Below are 25,381 nucleotides of genomic sequence, written 5' to 3' on the forward strand. Positions count from 1 at the left end.
TACCATATCCCATAAGCATTTAATGATTTCTTAACTAGTGTCCCCACAGGAATTTCCTAAACTTCACACATACACAAGTTATACAAACACATCAGATACAAAACTCTTTCTGGTGCAGTGTTTGTAATGAATACACAACATGAACTGTTCTTGTTCTGGTTGTCAGTTGCTGAGGATAGCTACTCAACAAGCAGTTTGAAACACCTCAACAAGGTAATACAGTAACAGGTAAGACAGTAATGAAGTGTTGCGTACAGAAAGTGTTTTTCTCTACAGAGAAGTTTTAGGGAACACACAGGTAATGAAGACAGTTTTAAAATTGGATTTAAAATTAAGAACTTACTGATTGAACTCCAAATCTAGTTTCTTCGTGCATGTTATTTCAGGTACAAAGTCTATGAGATCTTTACTAGAGACCATGGGGACCACCCAGTACGCCGAGATGTTCTGAAATACAGTCCAATATGAAATTTTAACACTAGGAAATATTGTGATATACAGCATGGTAAGTATTAAACTTCCTTTCTTAATTGAAATTTTATTTCACATTGTGTAACTTATTGTAATGGTTGGGATGAGAGGTGATTCTGAGAGCAGAATAAAGCACGTAAGACTTTTTAGACATCAGATACCATACTCTTGACTTCAATATTTTCAAAAGTAATATTTACACACTCATATATATATATATATATATATATATATATATATATAAAATTTAATATAAAACTGCTTAATTGCTTATAAAGAAAAGATTTAATTATACTGTACTGTTTGTATTTGCTTCTGAAATTTGAGTAATTTATATTGAATTGAAGTTAATCATGATAGAGCATTTTCATTTGAAGCCATAAATACTTAAAATAAAAACCCAGGAAATTCCACTATTACAATACACTGGAAAGGCTTTCAAAATAAACAAAGGAACATTGTATTAATTTTGGACCATAATATCATCTTCATAGATGATCTACATTGATTTAACTACCAACACTTCAGATGAATAGCTATGGATACTATAGAATCTTTAAATCCCAACATAGATTTTATTATTTTCATTCACTTCGAAGACAGTCAAAAGAGAAATACGTATTATTTACCCCTGTCCTACAACTTTAAGGACATTTGTCCATGTCAGCTCTTTCCTTTATCTCATCTTCCTCCCATATTCAATTTTCCTCCCTGGTATGTTGAGAAATGAGACCATTCTGGAAAGTTTTATTTCTTCCCAACCAACAAGATTGTATTGAAAATTGTGAAAATTGCTAGTCTACATATTTCCTTAACTTCTACTTTTAATTTAAAGCTATCTTTAAACAGATTCTCACACTATTTGGAACTATTTTACATATATTTACTTTTCTTTAGGAAATTTTACTGCAATGCACACTCCTATAAATAATTCACTATTTTTATTAAAGTTTTATTTAAGAGAAGTAAAATAACACTAATAAATGTACATAATTTCTTACCTGGATTGCAAGTATGTTACTTTCTCTGAAAGAGGACAAGTTGTGCACAAGCTGATGATGATGGCGGTACTCCAGCACTTCTACCCAAACTGTTAAGTGTTTTGTGGTCATATTACTGTAGTAGGAAGGAAGTAAGGCACCTTGAATTGTGAGGCTAATCTGGTTCTTAGTAGGCAATTCCAATATCCAGTAACCTGAATTATTGTTAAGGATCAATAGGTTATTTTTCAGTTGAAAATGAAGAGGAGGAAAGTGTCAAGGCTTTACTGTTTTTCAAAGGCTTTAGTTTGGCAATAAAGGCACTCCTAATCTTTTATCTTTACTATGTAAAGTTAATGAAGTTTAATAATATTAACAACAACAAGTTACACTATTTCCATGGAACAGAGAGGGGAAAAAACACTAGGGGTGATTGACTGGACAGGCACTAACCAGATTTTAAGTATTGGATATACAGTCTGAGAAGATGCAACTTTAACTTCATGGAGATGCCTTACTCATGGCAGAATCATCATCATCATCATCATCATCATTATAATTATTATTTCCCATTAACTACAGTTATGGTTTTTGGAGATTCAGAGTGCTGGAATTTTTTCTCACAAGAGTGTGTGTGCCAGTAAACCTACCAACAAGAGGCAGACACATTTGAGCACCTTCAAATACCATCAGACAAGCCAGGATCAAACCTGCCAAATTGGGCTCAGAAGGCCAGTACACTACCATCTAACCTACTCAGCCTTGCTTAATGAAGTTTAATTTTCTTTAACATTATTTTGGCTTAAAGTAGCAATGGGGAAGTTCTTCATGCACTGAGAAACATGTTCTCCTTTAGAGTTATCACAAACGTTTCATTTTTAAGTTGTTAACATACAAAACCAAGTCCATTAATAACTTTATAATTTTACACAGAAAATAACTAGGTCATAATGACAGTATATGTATGTACAGTCTTCAGCCCTAAGGCTGGTTGGATCCTCAACAGCTTTGCCATCAGCTGTCATAGATGGCCTAGGCATCACTGAAGAGGTGTACTAGGGAAAGGAGTGAGGTAGCTTCCCGTTGCTTTCCTCACCAAGCCAGAAGTTGCTATTACATATCAGTCTGCCACGCCCACTGAAATGTATGCACCGACCGACTATGAGCAACATTTTCATACCATTCATAGCAAGGACTGGCTGCAGAAGGAATGGCATTACTAGCATCGCTCATACCTCAGTTACTTTCATATTGTCAAAGCCAAGGATAAGAGAGAGATCAATGAAAGTAACGAAATTGCTCTAGCCCATACCAGAACACACAGTGCACTGTAAACACTAGGTCCTGCCAGCAAAGGCATATGACTATATATACATAATTTGTTAAGTAGAAAAATACCTTCAGCATGGCATGCACATTTAAAGAAAGACTCCTTCCTAGTGACATTCATGAAGTATATAAAAACGTCAGACTGTTCATTATACAAAAATTAATTATAAATTGACAGTTTTCATTGAATAATAAAAGGATACTTCTTGTTGCATTCTCCGGAATAGAGATCTGATACAAGTTTATCACCTTCTCACTCTTCAGCATCAGTATTAACTGTAAACATGGATAATCATTAATATTGTTTAACTATCATTAATGAGGGATAAGATATTTGCAGAATTTACAAAAAGAAGAGAGTTAATTACATTTCTGGATTGTCTAGATTTAAAAGTTACATTTATGTAGCTGGCATGTTGGTAATCTACAATAAAAACATGTAGTTCTGGCAATTAGAATAAGGTAATTAAAATTAAATGAAAGTTTGATACAGAAAATTAGCAGCCATAATCAAATAATTAAACTCTAACATTTTTTGGAATGGCCATCACTGGAACAAACTCCTAGGACAGGGCCTATGATTTCTTGCATTTATTATGAACACTGCAATAGAAAGTCTTTGTAAGTACGATGTCTTTATAAAGCACAGAGTTGAACTGGCAATGATTGCAAGACCAAGTGTTCCTGTCCCACCAATTTGCTATTTTAAAACCTTTCAATGCACTCCAACTAGGTAATCTAGTATACACCAGCTCTCAGGTGTGGAGTAATTTCATTGAAGAAAATATTTGTTTCAAAACCATATTAGACTAACAAACTATACATTAGCCTTAAGAGAAATATTCACTTTAATAAGGTGCATTAACTGTTTAAAAATCCTATTTTAATTTCAGTACTTTGTGCAATAATTTACCAAGTAGGTACTTTCACACCTTTATACCAAGCTGGTTTTCCAAATAGCAAACTAGTTTGTTCGTTCAGTATCTTATACACAAATATTTTAATCAGTTTACTAACAATCTGCCTGGAAAGGTTCTTTTGTACAAGTAAATTTTAAATTTATGAGCTGATGTGAACTTAAGAGTAGAATAAATTATAATACTCTTAAAATTTTCTGTTGCATCTTGATTGATATTTTGAGGGATCCAGTTTGTATACCTACAGTCAGACAGACAGACACGACATACACTACACAGCATGACTGGTAATATTTTCAGTCTTGATATCTGTAAAAGAATGCTGTGGAGTGTGATGCACATGGAAGCAGGGAGCAGGAGACTGGTGCTTCGCAACAATCCTGACGCACATTCTTGTCTTTGCTTTTAAGAAACTGATAATCTTATCGAGTTTTGAAAGCCTCCTCCAAATGCATTTTCGTTGTCGCCTATCTGCCAAAGGAAACTGTCATATTATATTAATTTCCTTTCTTGTCTTCCTGTTATGTCTCTACATCCCTGAATTTAATATGGTAATTTATATTTTCCTCACCCCAAGCGCCTGCTTTTACGTTGCGATTCTTAAAGCGTGCACTGTCCCTGCCGTGTGCTGCTATCTTCTACTGAGTGGTTGCACTACGAAGTTCCGCCCCCAACCAATCAAAGCTCTCTACCGTGTTTGCTCTGGCTTCTCCTTCGGGTGAGCAGATATCTGCCATTGACGATTTGTCGCTTGACCGTCATGACGCGTAGATTTGTTTGGTGTCTGCTGCGAGACCGGATTTCAATAGACACAATGAATCTGGATTAAATCATCCTGTGCGAGGGTTTCTTAACACCCTCTGATCATATATTAGCATTGCTGTAAAACGTCCACAATTCTTAATGGATTATGTATTCAACAGTTTACTAGCTAAACAAGTTGGGCGTAAGTAACGCCTATGTACTTCTGGAAGCCTTTGAAGAAAATGTAAGCCATAAATTTTATTGAAAAAATTATGTCCCTTGTCCTATCTCTGCATTTTCTTTTCTTGGTTGTATCTAGTAATATGTTCAGGTTTTATTGTAATATTGAATTGTGTGTATATGTAAGTGATTTTATTTGGTATGTGTCCAAAAATTTGAATGTTACTTTGGTTTTGGGTGAAAATTAAAATTGTTTCTGGGGAGATAAAATGTAATCTCCTTTAGTGCAATTTTGTGAAATTGCTCCTTTGGAAGGCTTTTAGGATCACAAGAATTTCACCAAAGAGGTCGGAGTTTTGTTTTGGTTTTAATTTTCTTCTGGGGTTTCACTTAATATTGTTCTAATTATTTGCGTTTGGTGATTTTCTGTTTCCTTTGTATCTTAGGTAACGAAGATTGTTGTGCCTCATTTGGGATTGGTCGTTTACCTGAGTTATTGGCGTGTGTTGGTTGCCACGACATTTTGGTTGCGTTTTTGCGGTAACTGTCTTGGTTCTTGGGGAATTTTGGTCATGTTTGACCTTCAATGTTACTTTTGGTTATTTTCTCCTTTCATTTGAGTTATTTGTTCCGTCTGAGAAATCGGTTATGCTTTTTATTTTTTCGTCGTGTGAATTATTAATCTTACTCCCTTGGGCAAACTCCGTGGATAAGATTGTTCTGAGAAATTGTAAAACAAGTAAGACTTTAGAAGAATTACGAGAGAAAATCTAACTTTCATGTTGACTTAAGTAATACCTTTAAGGAACTCTATTCTGCATTGTTTTCCTATTTATTATTTTCATTTAAGCAGTGCCGCCACATTCAAGTTTCATTCTAATTTACTGACTTGTCAGTGGACTTAATTTCTGAGGAACTGTTTAATTTCCTTTCAAGTGGATGTTTTTCCAGTGTTAAGGTTTTTAATTTAATGTTGCTTTCTTGAATTAAATATAATTCTAGGCTTTGAAGTATGTGTGTTCTTTCTTTTAGTGTAAGTATTTTGATATCATGTACAGTTTTTTCTTTGGGTAGAGTATGTATGTTGAATTGTGACACCTCTGCATCTGTTAAAGGTAAGTCCTTGGTTATTTCTCTTATGGAGTTAGAAAGGCATTTTGTTCTGCGCTTCCCAATTTATGTTGTGTTAGAACTGGCTTATTTACATTAACGATTGGTTGAAATTGTACTGCAGTTAGCGCTGTTATCTGGGTTTATTGCACTACCTGGTCAGTTAGTGGTAGCTAGAGCTCTATTGTTTTGTTTGAGTACCGTCTGCTCGTAACTACCCATAGGTCGGTTGCATCCCTTTTTGCTTTATTGTTCACTGCAAGGTATCAGAGTATTAAAGGGGTGAAAGAAGAACATAGCACCTAAAAGGTGTTAGAAGTTACTGTAAAAGAAGTGCATTTATCTTGTCTAATCCTTTCATTAATTGTTTCATGTAATATTCGCGATGGCCCATCTGGTCATCCATCCTCATCTATGCAAGTCAGAATTGCAGTAAGAGTTGGCCATCCATGGTTTTGAACCCGCGGGCACCGTTTCTGAGCGTGCTGCCTGACTTTCTACTCTACTTCAGGTGCCAATTACTTTATCCCACCTTGATGCCTCCAAGATTGGTGAGTCATTGAATTCAATCAATTCTTCCTTATTGGAAATTAATATAATTAAGGAGTTTATCAGAACCTCCAACAAAAGCTCAAATCAATTGCCTCAAGGCTAGGGTGTACCACCTTTCTGGGCACATCCAGGATATCCTATCTTTGAAACCGGATGCAGAATTTATCAGCAAAAGTACTAGACTTAACTCTTGCTTCTAGCAAGTCTGCTGATCTAGATTTAATTATTGCCAGTAGAGAATGGGAGAATATGTCAGTTGGCGAGAGGGCAAACTACTCTAGTTCTAGGTCTAATGACAATCTGAACTATTCTAGTAATCAAAACTCATGTTTTATTATTCCTGTGGTTGAAAGTTTGTTATCCTGGTTGAGTAATGTTCCTTCACATAACTCCTTGAAATAGATTTTCCACAGAGTAAAGAATTTTTCTCTTAACTCTAACTGGTTGCATGTATTCTGGATGACTCGGATATCTCCAGGGCCCCGTTTCCTCATTGTGAGGGAATCCTAAAGAGATTTCTGAAGCGATCTCTGAAAACCTATCCATAAATGAATTTCACGAACTTGTCCTATCAAAATTGATTCCTTCTCTTGCTCTCCAAAGCCTTATATCACAGCATTGCTTTAGGACTGCTTCTGCATGAAAACCTACTTATGTCTTAGACCTGAGATTTTTCTGTAGGGTGTTTAAAATTTCAGTACCTGAGGAGATGGTGTCAAGGATCTTAAAAGGGATTTAACCTTCGTACAGGTCTTACTGACAAGGTGCCCTACTAACTTTAAGGAACTCAAAGCAGATTATTCTTTTGCTTGGGACATAAAATGTGTAGACTCATCCAGACCTATCCAGCATCCTCCTCCTAATCCTGGGTATCCTGTTCCCTCTCAGTCATCTAAAGGTGTGAATGTCAGAAAGTGTTAATTGTGGATCAAGAGAACATCTGAGGAATACTTGCCCCCTCTGTAAAAAGCAATACTAATGTTTGTTGCTACCTCTGTGGCTCTAGGCAACACCTTATGAACAACTGTCCCAATTCTTTCCAAAAACACAGTCAATGACTAAATACTAATTGCAAAGAAAGTAAATTTAATGAAACTAATTCTCCTGATTTCAAAAATGTAATGTGCCTATTGGAGTGTAATAAGATTTCTGCCCATGTTTCCCCTGGTACCTTTGCAAATTTCAAACTGAATAATGAGCTGCTAGTAGCCTTAATTGATTCTGGAAGTGTCGTTAGCCTAATCTATTCTAGTTGGTATGATCAAATGAAATATACTTATAAATTACCCGTTTTCGAACATGTTGATAAATGCGTCACTGCTAATAGTAATAACTTGGAAATTTTGGGATCTGAACTGTAGTTGAGGATAGGTAATTTTATCTGGAGAATAATTGTTTAGTAACCCCTAACCTCTCTTGCAATATGGTTTTGGGGACTAACTTCTTAACTAGTACTGGGCTAGTCTTAGATCTGCAGGGTAGAAACTTTTTCCTTAAATTTTCCCCTAATATTAAATTTAACAATGTTCCATTGAAGGTTCCTAAAGTTTCTTGTGTTGGTTACCCTGTCTCAGATGAAACCAGTTAAATTGATAGTCTTGATTTTAACCATTTATGTAATGAAGAGGCCGACTAAGTCCGTGCTCTGTCATCAATTTCCAGAAGTGTTTAGGAGTAAATTGGGTTTAACCGATGTTTTAGAATATTAAATTGAATTGTCTGATAATCAACCGGTTAGATCTCCCCCTTACTTTTTCCTCCCCCATGCATGCTTGAGTTAAAGATCATCGATCATATGCTAAAGGATGGTGTTATTAGGCCCTCTACCTCTCCACATGCCTCTCCTACATTCCTGGTACCTAAAACCTCTGGCAGGTTTACAGTAGGGATAGATTACTGTGCTCTCAACCATAAGATCGTCCTTCAGTCTATCCCGTTGCCGGACTTGCACACTTGTTTTAGGTGGTTTTCTGGAACAGAGTTCTTTATGGTACTGGACCTTAAACAGGCGTACTATCAAGTACCTCTGTCTAATCTATCTATCCCCATTACTGCCTTTATAACTGACTGGAACCTATATGAATTTAAGTTTGCCTTTTGGACTATCGTGTGGTGCCGCAGTTCTTACCCAGTTGTTGAATTCAGTTCTTTCAGATATTAAATTTTAATTTGTCTTCAACTATTTAGATGACTTAGTAATTATCTCCAACACTTTAAGAGCCCTTGGATTATGTTTAGGAAGTTCTGGAGCATTTGAGGAAAGCTGGCCTTACTGTAAAATTGTTAAGGTTGCATTTGCTAAACCTACTATGTCCTTTATAGGGCACATTGTTTCCTCCAATGGAGATCTGTTAACCATTCCAGAACCCAGGCCACCTGAGATTTCAAACCTCCTAAGGATGTCAAAGTAATCACACACTGTGGGAATGGTGAACTACTTCTGAAAGTTCATTCCGAATTTTGCTGAAATTGCTGCTCTTCGTAACTACCTCAGATGCAAGGACGTTAAATTCACCTGGGGTCATCCTCAGCAAGAAGCCTTTGATACTCTAAAACTTGCTGTTATGAATGCCCCTGTGTTAGCCATCCCTGATTTTAATCAAAGTTTCATTGTCCAGACTGATGCCTCAGGCAACGCTATCACTGGAGTGCTCCGAAAGTATGATTGTGGACGTAGGCCTATTGCTTATGTATCTAGGATACAAACCTGTTTAGAAAGCAAATATTCAATTTATGAATTGGAGTGTATAGTGGTGTTTCCTCTAGATAAGTATCGGCCTTTCATCAAACATGTGAATTTCGATCTAGATACAGTGAAATCTCTCTATTAAATATAAATATAAATAATAATGACTAATGGAATTTGGGAGCCATAAATATACAAATAATTCTTAAACTTTGCCGGCTGTTGAAACTCATCTTCAGGGTCGTTGCCTTGTGACAAGGAGATCTGAATCACTTGATACCTAAAAAATTAATATTGGAAAAGGAGTCCATCTGGTAATTTCCCCCACCCATAGAAATTAAACAGAATATATATTAATCTCATACAATATACTTAGTCAATTAAACCTGCATTTACCTAGAAATCCATGCAGCGCTCGTCGTGATACACCCTTGAACATATATAACAAAATAAAGAGAATATTGATATAAATAATAAATGTCTTAATTTATGAAATAACTCTCTCTCAATAACTGGTACTCAGTTTATTCCGCAACGCAAAATATTCACACGCAGTCATGACTCATTTTTCAAGAATGGACTCCACTTTGCTGATGGCGTTGGTATAGTTTGAAAAGGCCCAACACGTTACCTTACGTAGACTCTCCGTAGAATTATATATGGCTAACATTCATAACCATAGAATGTTGTTACACTCCAGCATCTTTCTCCCTGGTTCCTTCAGCAGCAGATCTCGAACTCCCAACATGGCATGGGACATCTTCCCACAACTCGTACAAAACACCTCTCCGATTACCACCAGTATCACATCTGCACACTGCAAGCTGCAACTTCCAACTCTCGACGCGTGCTTGCACCACACTAGCCCAAGCCAACACAACAGCATCTTAAAATAGCCCAGTTCCTGGAATTTTCCACCTCAGCTCCGTCAACACGTAAACCCCCGCTCGGAGACTCGTCACGTACACAACCGGGAGATGAACTGAGTGATCGAAACACACTAGTCCCAAATAAAATATAGAGAGTATCCATAATAACGAGAGTTCCAAAAAGAATTACTAAGCCGCGACGGCTAAATACACACAAATGAAATATACACATGAATAAATAATAATAATAATAATAATAATAATAATAATAATGACAATAATAATAATATCTGACCGGGGTTTGTCAGGTTACAACAGACAATGAAGCTCTCATGTGTCTTGAATCGTCTCAAGAGAACAGGAAGGATAACTAGATGGGCTCTTCGAATTTCTTCCTTTAGTTTCAATGTTAAACACATTAGAGGTACTGAAAACATCATTGCTGACAGCTTAAGTCACTGAAGCTCAACTTGTAGGATTCCAGCAAGATATAGCAGATATCTTGGATTCTGGAGGTCAAATGGACTGTATCGCGATTGGCATGTCTAAAGCATTTGATAGGGTGGATCATGGGAGACTACTGGCAAAAATGAGTGCAATTGGACTAGACAAAAGAGTGACTGAATGGGTTGCTATATTTCTAGAAAATAGATCTCAGAGAGTCAGAGTAGGTGAAGCTTTGTCTGACCCTGTAATAGTTGAGAGGGGAGTTCCTCAGGGCAGTGTTATCGGACCTTTATGTTTTCTTATATATATAAATGATATGAGTAAAGGAGTGGAATCGGAGGTAAGGCTTTTTGCGGATGATTTTATTCTCTATAGAGTGATAAATAAGTTACAAGATTGTGAGCAACTGCAACGTGACCTCGAAAATATTGTGAGATGGACAGCAGGCAATGGTATGTTGATAAACGGGGCTAAAAGTCAGGTTGTGAGTTTCACAAACAGGAAAAGTCCTCTCAGTTTTAATTACTGCATTGATGGGGTGAAAGTTCCTTTTGGGGATCATTGTAAGTATCTAGGTGTTAATATAAGGAAAGATCTTCACTGGGGTAATCACATAAATGGGATCGTAAATAAAGGGTACCGATCTCTGCACATGGTTATGAGGGTGTTTAGGGGTTGTTGTAAGGATGTAAAGGAGAGTGCATATAAGTCTCTGGTAAGACCCCAACTAGAGTATGGTTCCAGTGTATGGGACCCTCACCAGGATTACCTGATTCAAGAACTGGAAAAAATCCAAAGAAAAGCAGCTCGATTTGTTCTGGGTGATTTCCGACAAAAGAGTAGCGTTACTAAAATGTTGCAATGTTTGGGTTCGGAAGAATTGAGAGAAAGAAGAAGAGCTGCTCGACTAAGTGGTATGTTCTGAGCTGTCAGCGGAGAGATGGCGTGGATTGACATTAGTAGACGAATAGGTTTGAATGGCGTCTATAAAAGTAGGAAAGATCACAATATGAAGATAAAGTTGGAATTCAAGAGGACAAACTGGGGAAAATATTCATTTATAGGAAGGGGAGTTAGGGATTGGAATAACTTACCAAGGGAGATGTTCAATAAATTTCCAATTTCTTTGAAATCATTTCGGAAAAGGCTAGGAAAGCAACAGATAGGGAATCTGCCACCTGGGCGACTGCCCTAAATGCAGATCAGTATTGATTGATTGACTTTGAAGGTGATAATGCTGAAGAGAAATCTGGAGTCTTGAACCTTGAAGCGGTTGGTACTGTGGGTGTGTGCCATTCTGTCTGATCTCCCTTTGTTATATAATGAATTTAGTTATAAAAAGTTAGACCCAGAATTGAAAGAAATCATGAATAAAAGTAATGCTGGAGTTTTGGTAAAACCTTATTTGCTATCAAGGGGGCTCCTCTGCTGTAAAGGTCGTAATAACAGTAGTTTCAAAATTGTTGCTCCTAAAGTCCCTGTACCTATGATATTCATATACTATCACTGTTCTGCCCTTTGTGCTCATTTGGGCATTTTCAAAACCAGGCTAAGAATTAGGGAATTCCTCGTCTGGAAGCCAATGGATGAGATCGTCAGAAATATGGTAAAAACCTTTAATACTTGCGCTATAAGCAAACCTGGTATGAATTCCAAGGTTTGTCATCTGCACAGGCCTCTCACCCTATGGAAAGGTTATTCATCAACTACATGGGCCCATTCCCTAGGTCTTCGTTGGGAAACATTTGTGTGTATCGATGCGTTTTCTTGCTTCTGTTGGATTTTTCCTACTAGGTCTACTAATTCTCATACCACTATCAACTGTTTGAATTCTATTTTTGCATCTTTTGGTCCTTCCAAGTTCTTAGTATCAGATAATGCCAGTGCTTTTACTAGCCATTCATTTAAAAGGTACTTGTTTGGATTGTGCATCTCACACATGACTACTACCCTGTTTTATCCCAATCGGTCTTACGCTGAGAAAATGAACAGAAATTTGAACTCAGCCTTGATAGCATATCATGACAATCAGAACAAGTAGGATTCTTGGTTACACTGGTTCACTTATGCCTTCAATTTTGCCTCTCATGAGTCACATGGTAAAACCCCTATGTCCCTCATGTTTTGTTATACCCCTTTTTCTCTGATGTCAAATGTACTTCACATTGAGGATCTTCTGCCTGATCTGTCTAGGCCTAATGATGTTTGAAGAACTTTGGATGAAGCTAAAAAGTTAGCTGTATCATATGAAAAAGCAAAGAAAAGATACAATAAAGGTAGAAAACCCACTAAGCTGAAGGTTTGTGATGAAGTCATCAAATGTTACCCCATCAGAAAAGCAATTAAGTTTTCAGCTAAACTTGCTCCTAGATATCAAAGACATCTTACTATCTTATAATTCTTGTCTCCAGAATCTATGTTGGCGAGCGATTCCATATCAAAGCACATTAGACGAGTTCACCTATCCCATATTAAACCGGGTTGATGTGCAGTACGCCACTGGTACTATTATGTGGACATGTCTTCATAAATTATCTTGTGCATTTGTTTGGACTGGTGTACATAGCCTAATATCAGTGAGCTAATTTGGTTTTCATTATATTTATTTTGATGTTGGTAATGTGCGAAGTTCATTTGGTAAACTTTACTGCGATTGTCTAAAGATGGGAACCTTGTCTAATATCTGTCCTGGGGTAGTGTATTGGTTCTCTAACTTCCGGTCATTTCCTGGCATGGTGGTGTACATGCAAAAAAATTACTTGATCTTTAACTAATATTTCATACTGCATTCCAACTGATGTGTTAACCTTCTGATAAACTTGCCTAACCTTAAGGCATATCCATCTCGTGTGCATTTCTGCACGTGAGCAATATTGGTACTGTAGTATATTGTGATTCATAACTGCCTCCCACTGTTAATATCCGTCACCTTGTTTTTTGAAATTTGGTGGTTCTCTGGGGTTGCGTTTGATTTACCGACGCTGTGAGAGAGTATTTATGGCTATTACCAACTTATGGCCTGTTTTAATGCCAGTAACCATTTGTTTCACGTTATTAAAACGTGACTCTTGAGTGTTACTTAAAGTCATGAATTTAATATGGACTATGTTTTAGTAACCTTTGTGTGGTTATTTTTTAATATTTAATGATTAATCTTATAAAAATAATTGTTAACTCATTATTTACTCATTAAAGTTAAATTTTGTTATGGTGATGGGCCTTATATCAATCTCTAACTTATCATTTCTGGTGTTCTATGATCTATCGCTGGTGATATGACTCAATTTCATCTGTGCAATTGCTTTACAGACTATCCACTTCATTGCCGTATCGATAGTGTAATCTAATCAATATAAGAAAATATTTCCACCTAATTGATACCTTTCTTTTATTTAGCCTTTAGCAATTTATACAATCGATAAGATTAACAGGACATGTTTTGATCAGCTGCATACACAAAAGCTTAGATAAAACAGCATGAAGCAATCACATAGTCAAATCTTTGTTGATTTTAAAAAACCAAGTACGTTCTACTCTGCTCATTCCTTCTTCCCCCCCCCCCCTCTCCTCCCAATCAGTTCAATTTTTTTTTTCAGTCACTACTGATCTGCATTTAGGGCAGTCGCCCAGGTGGCAGATTCCCTATCTGTTGTTTACCTAGCCTTTTCTTAAATGATTGCAAAAAAATTGGAAATTTATTGAACATCTCCCTTGGTAAGTTATTCCAATCCCTAACTCCCCTTCCTATAAATTAATATTTGCCCCAGTTTGTCCTCTTGAATTCCAGCTTTATCTTCATATTGTGATCTTTCCTACTTTTAAAAACATCACTTGAACATATTCATCTACTGATGTCATTCCACACTCCACTGACAGCTCGGAACATACCACTTATTACAGGTCATTATCCTCGTGGTCAATCCGTATTGAATAGTTACAATTTCATACAATTATATGTCTCTGTGGGACATGTTTCGCTCACTTAAGGAACATCTTCAGCCTTAATCTTAAAGTGATGACCTTGAACAGTAGTGAACATATGAAAAAGTCTACTGCCAGTATTAAAATTACACCATAGTCTAAAACTATTTTACATTAGATCTAAAAAAGACAACACTAAACACTTATTAAAATGTGATAACTTAAGTAATTAAAATTATCACATTGTCAATCCAAAGCTTTGGTGTCAAACTAAATAATAGATCTTTGTTTTATAGACAGTAATACAAACTGAGAGGACTTCCTATTTGTGAAACTCACAAGACTTACCACCATTGCCTGCTATCCATCTTACAACATTATCAAAGTCATTTTGCAGTTGTTCACAATCTTTTAACTTATTTATTACTCTGTATAGAATAACATTTGCAAACAGCCTTCTCTCTGATTCCACTTCTCTAACATATTGATATATATTAGAAAACAAAGGTCTAATAATACTGCCTTGAGGAATTCCCCTCTTAATTATTACAGGGCCAGATAAAGCTTCGCCTACTCTAATTCTCTTTTTTCTAGAAATATAGCCACCCATTCAGTCATTCTTACCTAATCCAATTGCATCTTGATTGATAAATTTCATTTTTATTCCATATTGATAGTCACCATAAGTCATAAATGAAAGAAAAGTTCCACCTAATCAATATTTTATTGTCACATATAGGACTGGTTTCGACCTCTCAGGTCATCCCCAGCTACACTAGAATTGCATTTACATATTATGCCTCATATTGAGAGCTAATGACATACTCTAGAATTCAACAATTTTAAAGTGGTTATACTCATGCTGAGAATTCATTATACAATTACAAAATCAATTGCTCTTATTACACTTAATGTATATATAAGAACTAATGAGTGTCTTTTCTTTAATGTGATGAGTATGTCTGAGTATTTTTAACATAGGCATACTCCAACATACTCATCACATTATTTTTTTTTTGCTATTTGTTTTACGTCGCACCGACACAAATATGTCTTATGGCGGCGATGGGACTGGAAAGGCCAGGAATGGGAAGGAAGCATCCGTGGCCTTAGTTAAGGTACAGCCCCAGCATTTGCCTGGTATAAAAATGGGAAACCATGGAAAACCATCTTCAGGGCTGTCGACAGTGGGGTTCGAACCCACTATCTCCCGAATACTGGATACTGGCCGCACTTAAGCGACTGCAGCTATCGAGCTCGGTACTCATCACATTAAAGAAAAGACGAACCCATATTAGTTATATATATATACACACATTAAGTGTAATAAGAGCAATTGATTTTGTAATTGTATAATATTGAATTCTCAGCATGGGTATAACAACTTTAAAATCGTTGAATTCTAGAGTATGTCATTAGCTCTCAATATGAGGCATAATATGTAAATGCAATTCTAGTGTAGCTGAGAATGACCTGAGAGGTCGAAACCAGTCCTACATGTGACAAAATAGTATTGATTAGGTGGAACTTTTCTTTCATTTATGACTTATAATCCAATTGCCGTCATTTTTGTCGGTAGTCTCCCACGATCCACCCTATCCAATGCCTTAGGTCAATCGCAATATAGCCCATTTGACCTCCTGAATCCAGGCATCTGCTCTATCTTGCTGGAATCCTAGAAGTTGAGATTCAGTGGATAACCTTTCCTAAACCCAAACTGCCTTCTATCGAACCAGTTCATTTCGGAAATGTGTAATATCAAAAAGAATGCTTTTCCAAAGTTTACATGCAATGCATGTCAAACTGACTGGCCTGTAATTTTCAGCTTTATGTCCTTTACTAACATGTGTTTTTGTCTATCCCCTTTTCCTTTATGCACGGGGGATACTATAGCAACTCTCCGTTCATTTGGTATAGCTCCTTCAACCAAACAATTATCAAATAAGTACTTCAGATATGGTATTATATCCCAACCCATTGCCTTTAGTATATCCCCAGAAATACTATAAATTCCACTAATTTCTCTGGTTTTCAACATTTGTATCTTACTGTAAATGTCATTGTTATCATAGGGAAGCTTTATTACTTAGTATTAGTCACCTCCTCTATCTGGACATTATCCTTGTAACAAACAATCTTGACATACTGCTGACAATACTTCTGCCTTTTGAAGATCCTCGCATACACACTCCGCTTTTTCATTAATAATTCCTAGAATGTCCTTGGAACCCATTTCTGCCTTGAAGTACCTATACATACTCTTCCATTTTTCACTAAAATTGGAATGCCCACCAATTATGCTTGCCATCATGTTATCTTCAGCTGACTTCTTTGCTAGATTCAATTTGTTAGTAAGTTCCTTTGATTACTCCTTACTTCCACAGCCATTTCTAACTATTTCTTTCCAACCTGCACCTCCTTAGTCTCTTCACTTCTGTTATAATATAGTGGATCTTTACCATTCCTTACCACCTTTAAAGGTACAAACCTATTTTTACAATCCTCAACAACTGCTTTAAACCCATCCCAGAGTGTTTACATTTTTATTTACTGTTTTCCACCTATCACAACTACTTTTTAAAAACTTCCTCATACCTGTTTTATCAGCCATATAGTACTGCCTATTAGTCATAATTTTAATACCTTCCTTTCTCATTTATTTTTAAAACAACAACAAAAGTTGCTTTGTAATCACTAGGGGGCACATTTCTATGACCTGAAAATATGAAATATGTATGCATTTATGACCTAAAGAAACAAAAGCATGATCTATAAAATTTAAAATATGATTTAATGAATAGCATCTACATTACATAGAAACACTTATGATTGCTACAGGCTGAAATTAATTTAACCCAAAATCAACTAAAATGATGAATATTTCATGAACTCAAGGTTACACTGCAAACTCCTAGGCTAGGACGGACTCTGTGGAAGACAAACACTACAGTTACTTTCACTGTTCAATATTCAATCAGTTTTAATTTATACACAAAACATATGTTATTTGAATGAAACTTTCATACCTGATCTAATCTCCATTATCAGAATTGTTGGAATTTATGACCACATGCATCTTAAGATTGTTGAATGAGAATCCCCTCCTGTTGTCACTGAGTATCGTCTTGTAGCGAGAAAAACTTTCAACATCACATGATGTAACTGGACCGTACTTGAATAGAGTTAAATCACAGAGAAAATTCCTGGAAATCTGCAGATGAAGGGTTTCCACAAAAAGTGTTGCTTATTCCACCCAGGTACACAAGTCTGCTTTTTTTTTCTTTCCAGTATATTTTCTAATTTTCTACACACCCTAGATGCTACTGTTCCTTTCGCATGCTTCAATTCCTGTTCAATGCACTTTACAACATCCAGTGCATCGCTTAGTTCTGCACCTGAAACTTCCAGTTGCGTGATTGCTCCAGATAAAGAATTAAAATTGGACTTTATGTAAGCCAGGTCCGCTTTTAATGTAGTGCTTGAAAATAAATCTTTAGTGGTTTTCATGGAGGATGATTCTGCAGGATCAAAAGACTTCACGATCTTCTCCACGACATCTGAGTTGTTGCAATAGTACACTGCAGCATCATGCCAAGTCCCCCATCGCGTTATAACTGGCTGGGGAGGTAGGGGTAGTGAAGGTGCTTCTTGTAATTTCTGAACGCTAAGTGGAGCTTTGGCGAACACTTTCTTACAGGGTAGCTACTTCTAACTTCTTCAGCTGCAAGACGTGTCACATGTATCATTTTCGGGTATAGCATTTTAAGTGCCTTGGCTACCTTCATGATACACTTAGTAGCATCAGTTACAGATAGAAAAATGTGCTCTCTATTTGCCCCGTTTGGCCAAAACAGATTCATTGAATTGTTGTAGAGAACTGCAGTGGTGGAATGGATTGTCTTTAGCACTTCACATGTCAGGAGCAACGTATCTCCAGGCCGGTCTTCCTTCAGCGTGCCAACGATCACATTTGCTACATATCTTCCATCCACATCTGTGGTCTCTTCTATTAAACCCATATCTTACTATGTCCCATGCCACGCCTTATTATATCCAACATCTCTTCATAACAAGGGGTCAGATAGTCCTTCCTGAGAGTGGATTCGTTGAGAACAGGATGCTTTGTATAGTTTAAGAAACTGAAGCTTCGGCTGTTAAGTTTTTTGAAAGGAATATTAGACAAAACCATCATCTTGCAGAGATCTTGTGAAAATTGTGAACACTGAACTTTATGTCGGGTTTTCGAATAGCAGACATTGCCTATTTTCGAGTGCAGAATATCTAGTTATACAATTCTTATGTTTTATGGTATTACAGTATTGTTGCACAGAGAAGCGTTTTTCAGCAGCAACTTTTACATCGCACAAGTTACAGAATACCACTCCATCCATACTGAATGTTTTCACCAAACTCGCGAACAAAGCTTCGCAACTTCCCACAAATTGAGACGTTCGTTTTAGGCATATTGAAAGGAACTGAATGACAAGCTCCCTAATGAGCAAGGTCATTCAGTGTGTTGAAGGTGGAAGAGGGAAGGGTGAAGGGTGAAGGAGAGAAGAACAATGACAAATAACTGCAGAATTACAAATGCTTCCGTGTAAACAATAGCCCAGTTTCCAGGAATTGACCCAGCAAACTATAGCTGCTACCTGTTAGAAACATTCCATACACTGCTTTAGAATGGTTCTTCAGTAGTATATTCCAGTCTATCCTGAAAAATAATTTCTAGAGCTTTTTCTGATTTTTATAAAACAAAATTCAAATGAAAAGTACCAAAATATGCCATTATGATATTTTGTTAAAAATATGCCATAAAACAAAGCCTGAATATGCATTTATATGCTCAATAAAACCTGTTTAATTTTGATTATCATGCTTGGAAATGTGTTGAAAATACAAGACTAAGATATAATGTTAAGGAAAAAAATATGACTTGTCATAGAAATCCACCCCCTAGTAATCACCAATACCATCTATTACTTCGGTTTCTCTATAGAGCTCATCTGATTTTACCAGCACCACATCCAGGATGTTCTTCCCCCTAGTTGGTTTCATCACTTTCTGAATCACCTGCCCTTCCCATATGAACTTATTTGCCATTTGTTGTTCATGCTTCCCGTCATTGATATTACCTTCCCAATTGATATTTGGTAAATTGAGATCACCTGCTACTATCACATTCCTTTCCACATCATTTCCAACATAGCTGATCATCTCTAATTCTGAATCAGCAGCAGCGCTACCCTTTCCCGGTCTGTACACTCCAAAGAGATCAAGTCGCCTATTATTTTTAGAGATGAGCCTTACACATAGAATTTCATATTTGTCATGTTTAACTCTTTCATAGCTTGCAAATTCTTCTTTCACTAGAAAGTATACTCCCCCTCCTAACATTCCTATCCTGTCTGTATGATACACACTGCACTTCCGTGAGAATATTTCTGTATCCATTATATCATTTCTCGGCCGTGATTCAACTCCTCTTACAATATCTGGTAAGTATATATTTATTACATTACTTAATTCTATTCCTTTCTTTACAATACTTCTACAGTTGAGCACTAACATTTTTAGGTCATCCCTACTTTACTTCCATTTCCCTGTACTTTTATCACTGCTCCCTAGGCCATCCCGTTTCCTTGAATGTACATATATATATAACGCTTCTAAACAAATTTCCTAACATATGTACTATTGCAGTTTAAGTGAAGGCCATCTGAGCACAGATCCCATCTCTTACCCACTGATTAGGATCTAGAAATCTCACACCCAGTTTCCCCACATTCCCACTCTATAGTCTTGTTTAAATCCCAATAATCTTCCAGTCAGTATCCCTACTACACAGTATTCCACTGATAATCTCTGCTTCCTTAAACTTCACCCGTGCTGTATTTACCAGATCCCATATATCCCCAAATATTTTGGTACTTACTGTATACCTGCTTGTCTTATATTGTTAGTACCAACGTAAAACACTACCACCTTCTCCTTTCCCTCTTCCTTCTCTTCTACTTTCCTGAACATCTGCCATAACCTAATTCCTGGATAACACTACCCTGGTTCCCTTTCCTCCACACACTTTCCCCACATGTCTAACGATTGAATCCTCCATGACCAGAGCCTCAAGCCTTCCCACCTTATTTGATCTTGTCCCCTCCTGGTCAGCCCTATCTTTCCTGACAGCTGCAGAAGCTGCTTCCTCCTCTCTTTACTCCCACCCATGACCCTGTTCCACCTGTATTTTCCTATCCACTACTCCACATTTCCCTTTCCTGACTTCCCCCTGCCTCCTACTTCCACACTTATCAGCAACAGCTCCCTGTTTCTCATCTTCCTTGGTTCTTCTACCTGAAGTGACACCCGTCCTGAATTCCGATCCTGAATAGAGCCCTTAGCCTGCAAACTCCTTCCCCTTAAAACATTAGACCATCTGTCTTCTACAATTCCCCCCCACTCTTTCCTTCCCATCCCTCTTTTACACCTACTGTATCCTGCATATTCCTTGAGGGAGGCATACTTTCCTTTCTGTTCTCTGGGAGAATATTAATTATCTCCCTCAAACTCTCCAACTCCTCTCTCATACTCCTTAATGCCTGGCCACACCTATAGTTACTACACTTTCACTTCTCAACCATTCTTTATGGAATAAGTAAAGGAAAATAAAATAACTTATTCTGTGCAAAATAAAAATGAAAGGAAAGGAATATAGTCTATAAAAATGAAAGTAAGGAAATTGTCTAGGGTAGATCACACAACAAGGTAATTACAACAATTACTACAATACTGCTGTATGAATTTTGTTTTCTACAACACACTAACAGAATGAAAATTGCTGTTAATTTCTGAAAACCATAAGTAATACACAGGAATTAGGCCAACACAATTCTAAACTGCAGTCAAGTCTACTGTAATTACTACAACAATTCTAGTAAGAGTTAATACAGATACTACAGATATTATACTGCACAAATATTTCACAGTAATTGGATAAACACACTAATTTCTCATGAGATACTATAATGCACAAACTACGTTCAGATACAATATACTACAATAATTTTTAACTACGTTCAGACGTATCCTAATTACAATAGTTATTATTGAGCACAAATAGAAATTAAAACTGCAATTATGCCTAAAGTTTGAAATTTGCAAGAACCACAAGGATTACCAACAAAGTTAAATGCATAGACAGAAGATTATTATGAGTGGGAACTACTTTAGCCTAAACAGCTTTAATAGAAATGAAACCTTGCATTTGGTTAAATGCTATAGTAACAAAAGGGTTACTGTAAAAAAAAAAAAAAAAAAAAAAAAAACCACAAATATAACAGGCAAGATACTATCTAATATACCATATCTTCACTTCAATTCTCAACTGAAATGTGGTTATGTGATTATTACAGCTGGTGGATTAGTATTATTTTCCATACTCCACGGGACGGAGAATAAAAGTGTCCTTAATTACTGAAAAATACGAAGTTGTCTACAATAATTTCCCAAACATGTTTCTGTCAAAACAACAACTACTACAACTACAACTACTACTACTACTACTACTACTACTACTACTCCTGGAGCTTTAATTGCAATTATTGGGATTTAGGAATTTATTATTATTATATTATTATTATTATTATTATTATTATTATTATTATTAGCTAGTTTAAGAAAGCGGAGATTGTTATTAGCGGAATACTGTGTAGAAGGGACACTGACTGGAGGGTGATTGGGGATTTAAATCAGACTATGGAGTGGGTATGTGGGAAACTGGGAGTGAAATTTCTAGATCCTAATGGGTGGGTAGAAGATAAGGATCTGCGCTCAGATGGCCTTCATTTAAACCGCAGTGGTACGTATAAGTTAGGAAATTTGTTTGGAAGGGTAATAGGGAGGTACATTCAGGGAAAGTGGATGGCCTAGGGAGCGGTGATAAGGGAACAGGGAACTGGAAATCAAGTAGGGATGACAAAATTGTTAGTGTTGAACTGTAGAAGTATTGTTAGGAAAGGAATAGAATTAAGTAATTTAATAGATATATATTTACCAGATATTGTAATAGGAGTTGAATCATGGCTGAGAAATGATATAATGGATGCAGAAATTTTCTCACGGCACTGGAGGTGATAGGGAATGTGAAAACAGGTTTGTACCATTAAGGGTGGTAAGGAATGGTAAAGACCCACCTTATTATAATAGAGAAATAAAGAGACTAAGAAGGAGCTGCAGACTGGAAAGAAAGTTAGAAATGGCTGTGGAAGTAAGGAGAAATTGAAGGAACTTTCTAGAAAATTGAATCTAGCAAAGAAGGCAGCTAAGGATAACATGATGGCAAGCATAATTGGCAGTCATACGAGTTTTAATGAAAAATGGAAGGATATGTATAGCTATTTTAAGGCAGAAACAGATTCCAAGAAGGACATTCCAGGAATAATTAATGAACAAGGGGAGTGTGTATGTGATCTTCAAAAGGCAGAAGTATTCAGTCAGCAGTATGTAAAGATTGTTGGTTACAAGGATGATGTCGAGATAGAGGAGGAGACTAAGGCCAAAGAAGTAATAAAATTTACGTATGATAACAATGACTTTTACAATAAGATACAAAAGTTGAAAACTAGAAGAGCGGCTGGAATTGATCAGATTTCTGGGGATATACTAAAGACAATGGGTTGGGATATAGTACCATATCTGAAGTACTTATTTGATTATTGTTTGGTCGGAGGAGCTATACCAGATGAATGGAGAGTTGCTATAGTTGCCCCTGTGTATAAAGGAAAGGGTGATAGACATAAAGCTGAAAATTACAGGCCAGTAAGTTTGACATGCATTGTATGTAAGCTTTGGGAAGGCATTCTTTCTGATTATATTAGACATGTTTGTGAAATTAATAACTGGTTCGGTAGAAGGCAATTCGGTTTTAGGAAAGGTTATTCCACTGAAGCTCAACTAGTAGGATTCCAGCAAGATATAGCAGATATCTTGGATTCTGGAGGTCAAATGGACTGTATCGCGATTGACCTGTCTAAAGCATTTGATAGGGTGGATCATGGGAGACTACTGGCAAAAATGAGTGCAATTGGACTAGACAAAAGAGTGACTGAATGGGTTGCTATATTTCTAGAAAATAGATCTCAGAGAATTAAAGTAGGCAAAGCTTTATCTGACCCTGTAATAATTAAGAGGGGAATTCCTCAAGGCAGTATTATTGGACCTTTATGTTTTCTTATATATATATAAATGATATGAGTAAAGGAGTGGAATCGGAGGTAAGGCTTTTTGCGGATGATGTTATTCTCTATAGAGTGATAAATACGTTACAAGATTGCGAGCAACTGCAACGTGACCTCGAAAATGTTGTGAGATGGACAGCAGGCAATGGTATGTTGATAAACAGGGTTAAAAGTCAGGTTGTGAGTTTCACAAATAGGAAAAGTCCTCTCAGTTTTAATTACTGCATTGATGGGGTGAAAGTTCCTTTTGGGGATCATTGTAAGTATCTAGCTGTTAATATAAGGAAAGATCTTCATTGTGGTAATCACATAAATGAGATTGTACATAAAGGGTACAGATCTCTGCACATGGTTATGAGGGTGTTTAGGGGTTGTAGTAAGGATGTAAAGGAGAGTGCATATAAGTCTCTGGTAAGACCCCAACTAGAGTATGGTTCCAGTGTATGGGAACCCTCACCAGGATTACCCGATTCAAGAACTGGAAAAAATCCAGAGAAAAGCAGCTCGATTTGTTCTGGGTGATTTCCGACAAAAGAGTAGCGTTACAAAAATGTTGCAATGTTTGGGTTCGGAAGAATTGAGAGAAAGAAGAAGAGCTGCTCGACTAAGTGGTATGTTACATGTTATAAACCTCATTTTAGGTCCGTATTGAAAATTTAACAGTTCAACAATGATAAATGTGTTTTAATTTATTCCACCTATTCAATACTTATATTTTCACGTATAGTTGTTACATAATTAAATTCTTAGTTACATGGGACATGTTTCACCCTCAATTAAGGGCATCTTCAGCCTAAATACAATAATCAAAAATGCAACTAAATTAAAAGTGGAAGTTAAATACAATCATCAAAAATACAACTAAAATAAAAAGTGGAAGTTAAAAGTTTAGTCTGTTATTAAAATAAGGAACAATAAAATTGTGAAAAATGATAAAATAAAAAGATGCTAATGGAAAACTGTCTTATGATTAAACTATAATCTTGTCAGAGACTAAAACTTCTATTAAAGTTCTAATTAAAACAGTTCATATAAAATATTGGCTTTTTATTACTACCACTTTGATTTTCCAACGACATGAGGGCGTGTACACAAGCATAAACTTGATTGTCATGAATACAATCTTTTCAAGGCCGCTGATGAAATTCGTAGTAAGTAAGGCAGAAGCGTCTATTGAAAAATTGTAAGAGGCCGTTAGCACCGGTAGGTAATAAAATGGCTGAATCCTTGCCTGAAAATGTCAACAGATGCAGAAATAAGTTTTCTGTAAGAGAAGGAAAAGAAGTAAGAAATTGAACGTAAGGAGAGAATTCAGTCTTACATAATTTTGAAACAGATGAGGACTTACATGTAAGTGGAAGTTATTTGTTAACTACTGTTGAGTTGGTTGCTGCCCGTCTGTTGGCTCTAAGTCTGGTGTTATAACTGTGCTGCAGAGGCGGTAGCGAACTCGGAGGGGAAGGAATAGGGGAGTGCGGAAGGGAGGAGAGGATGGGTGGAGTCAAATGTGACGAGGCTGACAAAGGGGCGGAGTCAACTGCATTGCTGGAAGTAGGCCTAATATCTGTAGGTATGGGAGGAGTATTAGGGTTTGAAGAATTAAATATATTAGGTATCCTAAATTTATTCGAACTAACCGACTTTAATAATTTCGGCATTAATTCATGTAACATACTTTTATTGTCCGTGGTTTCATTGAGATTCTTTTGCTTATTGTACGTCTGATCTAAATAGATGTATAAACTTTCTAATTCATTCAGCATTCTTCCTTTTTGTATGTTTCTAATTATCGTTAAGTCTTTCTCAATGGATTCAAATCTGGCCAGTCTCCCTCATATGCAAACTCATCGCTGAGTATTTCCTATGTTTTTCCGCGTTAACATGTTCCATGTATCTTGTCATAAAATTTCTCCCAGTCTGTCCAACATATGAAAAATTACACTGA

At 36.5% G+C, this 25,381-nt stretch overlaps 1 protein-coding gene across 1 annotated transcript in view; it reads right to left on the minus strand.

Moving 5' to 3' along the window:
* Window positions 1-25,381, minus strand: part of hoe1 (hoepel1) — a 230,577-nt gene that overhangs the window by 102,338 nt on the left and 102,858 nt on the right. Inside the window, exons 6-8 of the mRNA XM_067142918.2 lie at window positions 2,984-3,056; window positions 1,473-1,666; window positions 344-447 (exon numbers count right to left, since the gene is read on the minus strand). Coding sequence (XP_066999019.2) covers window positions 344-447; window positions 1,473-1,666; window positions 2,984-3,056 — 371 coding nt within the window. The remainder of the gene's footprint in view (window positions 1-343; window positions 448-1,472; window positions 1,667-2,983; window positions 3,057-25,381) is intronic.

Source organism: Anabrus simplex, chromosome 1, assembly GCF_040414725.1.
Source record: "Anabrus simplex isolate iqAnaSimp1 chromosome 1, ASM4041472v1, whole genome shotgun sequence".
Lineage (NCBI taxonomy): Eukaryota > Metazoa > Arthropoda > Insecta > Orthoptera > Tettigoniidae > Anabrus > Anabrus simplex.